We start from the raw sequence: 4,582 nt of genomic DNA on the forward strand, positions 1-4,582 counted from the left end.
AAGGAAGGAAGGAAGGAAGGAAGGAAGGAAGGAAGGAAGGAAGGAAGAGAAAGAAAGCAGAGGATCAGAAATCTAGAACTGGAAGGTTCTGGACTGCAGAGGTCATCTAGTCCAATCCCATCATTTTAGAGGTCCAGAGAAATGAAATATCTTGCCCAAACTCACCCAGGCAGGAAATCATTTCAGGATTTGAACCCAGGTTTCCCCTCTATCTCTCAGTAGACATGATTATCCTGCACAATAGAGCACATTAGAAGCACCTGAGTTCTATACAAGTGACACATAGGCTCTAGTTTTTTTCTCCAGCTTTTATAGGCAGATGCATCTCTCCTCTCTAGCTAAATTGTACTGCTTATAGGCATGGAGTGGCATTTCATGCTTTATTTTCTATAGGCCATAACCCCTCCTCCATTACTAGCCACCTAACGGGCACCTGGTGATGTTTGAGACTCTTTATTAACTAGGGGAGAAGTGACCTAGAACACTAATTGTTCTTTCTAAATTACAGTATGAAACCACCGATAAGCACTTGTCCCCTGACGGCCAGTACGTCCCTCGGATCATGTTTGTGGGTAGGCACTGGGCCCTGTTCATCACTTCTGAGCATGCCATCCTTGCTGAAATATTCAGTCGTGGCGCAATATAACAGAGATGGTGGGGAATGACATGACTGAGGAATGGGACGATGCCGTCCTTCCAAACTCCTCCTCTTTCCCTGATTCTCACTAGAAAAAGAGCCTTGAGCTGAAGGTGCACAAACCCATGCCAAGTCCAGAAAACTCCCAGGCAGCTGTTTGAGAGAACTGGGCATGACTCTCAGTAAAATCTAGAGACGTCGACATGCTAATTCGGCGTATCTAGAGACTGTGTGCCATCTGGCACTGGCCAGTTAACTCTCCTTAACTTGTCCTGGCTCCTGCCTTCCAGAGGATCAGTGCTAGGCTGGATGGAGGCACTGTTTGATTCTGGATGACCCTCCCAGTCAGAGTGCCTTTTATAGGAAATGCTTATTGGGGCTTCTTTCCCTAAAAGGGGCTACTTGGAAACTGAGCTGGCCTTTGGTTTTCCTCTGCAGATCCGTCCTTGACAGTTAGAGCAGATATTACCGGGAGATACTCCAACCGACTCTATGCTTATGAACCTGCTGACACTCCACTGTGTATGTATTACCCAGGGCAAGGGAAGGGACAGAGGGAGATGTAGCAAGAGGGGGGAGCAGGAGAAATCAGAAAGCACTATGGGCGATAGAAATAGATGTTCTTTCAACTCTCTTAACATTCTGTGATTCTTTATTTAGATGTTTCCAAAATCCTCCCAGTGATATGGAGAAGCTGATATCTTTTGTTTGTTTCTTTGTTTTTAATGTTCATCCATGAAGGCTATGGGTCACTGTACCTAGACTAGAAATCAACCAAAGCCAGTCAGACTGTCTTAGCTTTATTGTTTGAACTACCTCTCATGCTAATCTGAAGGGCGTGGTTCCAGAGAAATATCTGACTTAGACTCAGAAAGTTCTTTGTGCCTATTTCACTTCTGATTGGTCACTTGTATTTTCTCTACAAGACATTTTAGGGCCTCTACCTTAAAAATTAAAAACAAAGAAACCCAAGAAGTATGGTAAAGAAATCATACTTGGGTCCAAGATCCTCCCCAACTGACATGTGAATGGCTTCAAGAAGAACAAAAGATAATCAGAGAAGGCAACGCATTTCCTCCCCATCCTCCCTCTTAGAGCATTTCTCTTCCAACCACATTTCTGGTTTTTCTGCTGTTTTCTGATCAGAGCAAAACTTTGTCTCTTTCCATTTACATAAAATGAAGCATTATGGTATCATATGATCTTGGTGAGACACTCCATGCCAGTGTAACACCCACCTAGAAATTAAGGGAAAACATGATCTATTCCTATTCTGTATGTTTTTATATGAACTGACACAAATCTGAATGCTCCACTGAGAAAATCTCAGGGGGAAAGGTTATGTCAATGAGCACTTGGGGCGGGGAGGGGCAGGGGAGGGGGAGACCAAGGCAGCCTGCTGGTACATTTTATGAATTGGCTACAGAGTAAAGGTAATGGGGACTGTCCTTAGGGGAGTGGCAGCAGGGAGCAGTCATTACAGCCCCATTCACAACTTCCTTTTCTTTCTATAATACCCATTGCCCATCTTGATATGTCTTATTTTGGCCCTTTGGTCAACATTAAAAAGGTACATTTGAAAGATAAATTCTAAATCGGCCTTAAACATTTTCTGCCAATGGAACTAAGTTTTGATAATAGAGAGCCTGGAGAACAATTACCAGTACAAACTGATTTTTGGTAACACAACCCCTTTTCTGATTTTATCACATATTTTCCCCACAAGTCCAGTACTAAAACTGTAACCAACAAAATTTCCATATTTCTCTGAACACACCTGCATCTCCTTATTGACAGTGAAGCCACTGCCTACCTACTTCATCTATGTTTTCATCTTTTTCTCTTTAGTGCTTGACAACATGAAGAAAGCCCTGAAGTTACTGAAGACCGAATTGTAAAGGAAAGATCGACACTTCTGTCCTCTCTGTGTTCAGTCATGGATTTTGGAGTATTGAAGAGATCAGGCAGATTCTTGTTGAGAAACACAGAAACACTGGTCTATGTACAGAATTAGGATTATGGCTTAATGTTTCTACAGCAACATTGTTTTGTACTTGGTGTTAATGCATTAGTTGAGGGGAAAAAAGGAGCATTCCATAACAGTAAGCCATGATTATTTTTTTTAATAAATCTTTTTTTTTTGAGTATTGAAGGTGTCATTTTTGAAAGACAGATTTCTCCCTTGAAATGTGGATAGGGTTGCTTGTATAATCAGATAACATTTATTGTACATCTAGGTATGCTCCATAGCAGAGAACATGCTAGTCTGGGAGACTCAAGCATTGATTCAGAGCCTGCCTTTGCTACTTGCCTGCTGGCTGATCCCAGGCAATTCTGTAAAACAATGAAGTCATCTTAGGTTTGTGATGTACAGTGTGTGTATTCCCAGTCTGATGAAATTATATACATTGACAGTGATGCATAGAGCATGGAATACTATGCCAACTTAGTCGTGGGTCATGGTAAAAACACAGCTGAAGCAACATGGGTCTCAAAGGCTGACAAAATGATAGGCTTGACTGAAATATAAACCAGACTTGGTGACCTTGTCTTTGTAGAGAGGACCTCGGCTCTCATCAGCATCACCAGGATTATACCTTTGAATATGGAGGATTAGGACAAAGAGGCCATTTGGGTCAACTGTATGATGGCGCATCCAAAAAGAGATGCATTGGGATTATCAACTAGAATCTCTATGGCTCTTAAAGTTGCCAAGGTGCACTCCCCATGTTAGTGCATGTGATCCTCACTTCAACCCCAGGAGGTATGTGTTAATATTACCCTCATTTTACAGATGAGGACATTGAGGCTCAGAGAGGTCAAGTGATTTGCTGAGATCCCACAGCTACTGTCTGAAAAGTATTTGACCTCCAGTCTTCCTTACTCTTAAGTCCTGCACTATTACTGCACCACTAAGCTGCACAAGGAACTCATTAAGGCTTGCTGTCTAGGAATAAGGAAGTGGTAGCTCTTCTGTCCTATGCCCTGGTTAGACCACACTAGGTTATATAGTGTTCAGATCTGGGCTACACATTTTAGGAAAGACATTGACAAGCCAGAGAGTGTCCAGAAGAGGGTGAACCAGACGGAGAGAGAACTAAAATTCAGATTGGTGAATATTGGTTGAAGGGATTAGCAAATGTTTAGCTTAGAGAAGAGAAGGCTAAGGAAGTCATCAAAACTGCTCTCAAATATTTAAAGGACCTTCACAAGGAAGAGGGTTACACCTGTCCTGTTTGGCCCTGAAGGGGTCAGAACCAGGAGTACCGGGTAGAAGTTTTAGAGAAGGAAGTCCAGGCTGGATGTCAGACAACAAACAAAAAACAAACAAAACCTTCCTATCAACCAGAGCTATCCCAAAGTGGAATGGCCTGCTTTGGGATGCCAGGGTTCCCCGCCACTGGAGACCTTTAAGCAAAGGGCGGATGACCTTCTCTTGGGAAGGTTTGTGACTGGGTCCAAGTTGGATTGGCTGGCCCTATCCTCTCGGTTCTTCCTTCATTTTTCAGCACTCACTGGAAGTAAGGTCATCTTTCTAATCCTTGGATTTATGGGTGGTGGAGCATGTGACCATCCCTCATGGCTCTAAGGAGGGGGAGGAGGAACTCACAAAAGAAGAAGCATGCATGACATGATTTGTCCTTAATAAATCCATGCTAACTTATAGCAATCACCTCTTTCCTTCTACACACTCCCAAATTGTCCATTCAACAATCCAGTCTATGGTCTGAAGTATCAGTCTTTCCCTTTTTGAAAACCGAAATGGTTGGGGCCTGTCTCCTGTTCTGAGTTATTTATCCCATGCTCCTGGCACTAAGGAGAAAGGTTCTGTATTCAAACCCTGCCTGTGTGACCATAGGCCAGTCCCTTCCCCCCATGGGCTTCATTTTCTTCATTTGTAATATACAAGATTTGGATTGGCTAGCTTCTGCTATCCCCACCAGA

At 43.0% G+C, this 4,582-nt stretch overlaps 1 protein-coding gene across 2 annotated transcripts in view; it reads left to right on the top strand.

The window, feature by feature from the left end:
* AGR2 (anterior gradient 2, protein disulphide isomerase family member) overlaps positions 1–2,740 on the top strand; it is a 14,410-nt gene extending 11,670 nt beyond the window's left edge. For both annotated transcript variants that reach the window (XM_069094394.1, XM_069094393.1), the window contains exons 6-8: positions 509–572; positions 1,076–1,159; positions 2,486–2,740. In XM_069094394.1, coding sequence (XP_068950495.1) covers positions 509–572; positions 1,076–1,159; positions 2,486–2,535 — 198 coding nt within the window. In that variant the 3' untranslated portion in view covers positions 2,536–2,740. The remainder of the gene's footprint in view (positions 1–508; positions 573–1,075; positions 1,160–2,485) is intronic.
* The last annotated feature ends 1,842 nt before the right edge of the window (positions 2,741–4,582 follow it).

This window comes from Petaurus breviceps, unplaced genomic scaffold (assembly GCF_028583685.1).
Source record: "Petaurus breviceps papuanus isolate PSGF00001 unplaced genomic scaffold, PetGlider_PUasm1.0 218, whole genome shotgun sequence".
Taxonomy (NCBI): domain Eukaryota; kingdom Metazoa; phylum Chordata; class Mammalia; order Diprotodontia; family Petauridae; genus Petaurus; species Petaurus breviceps.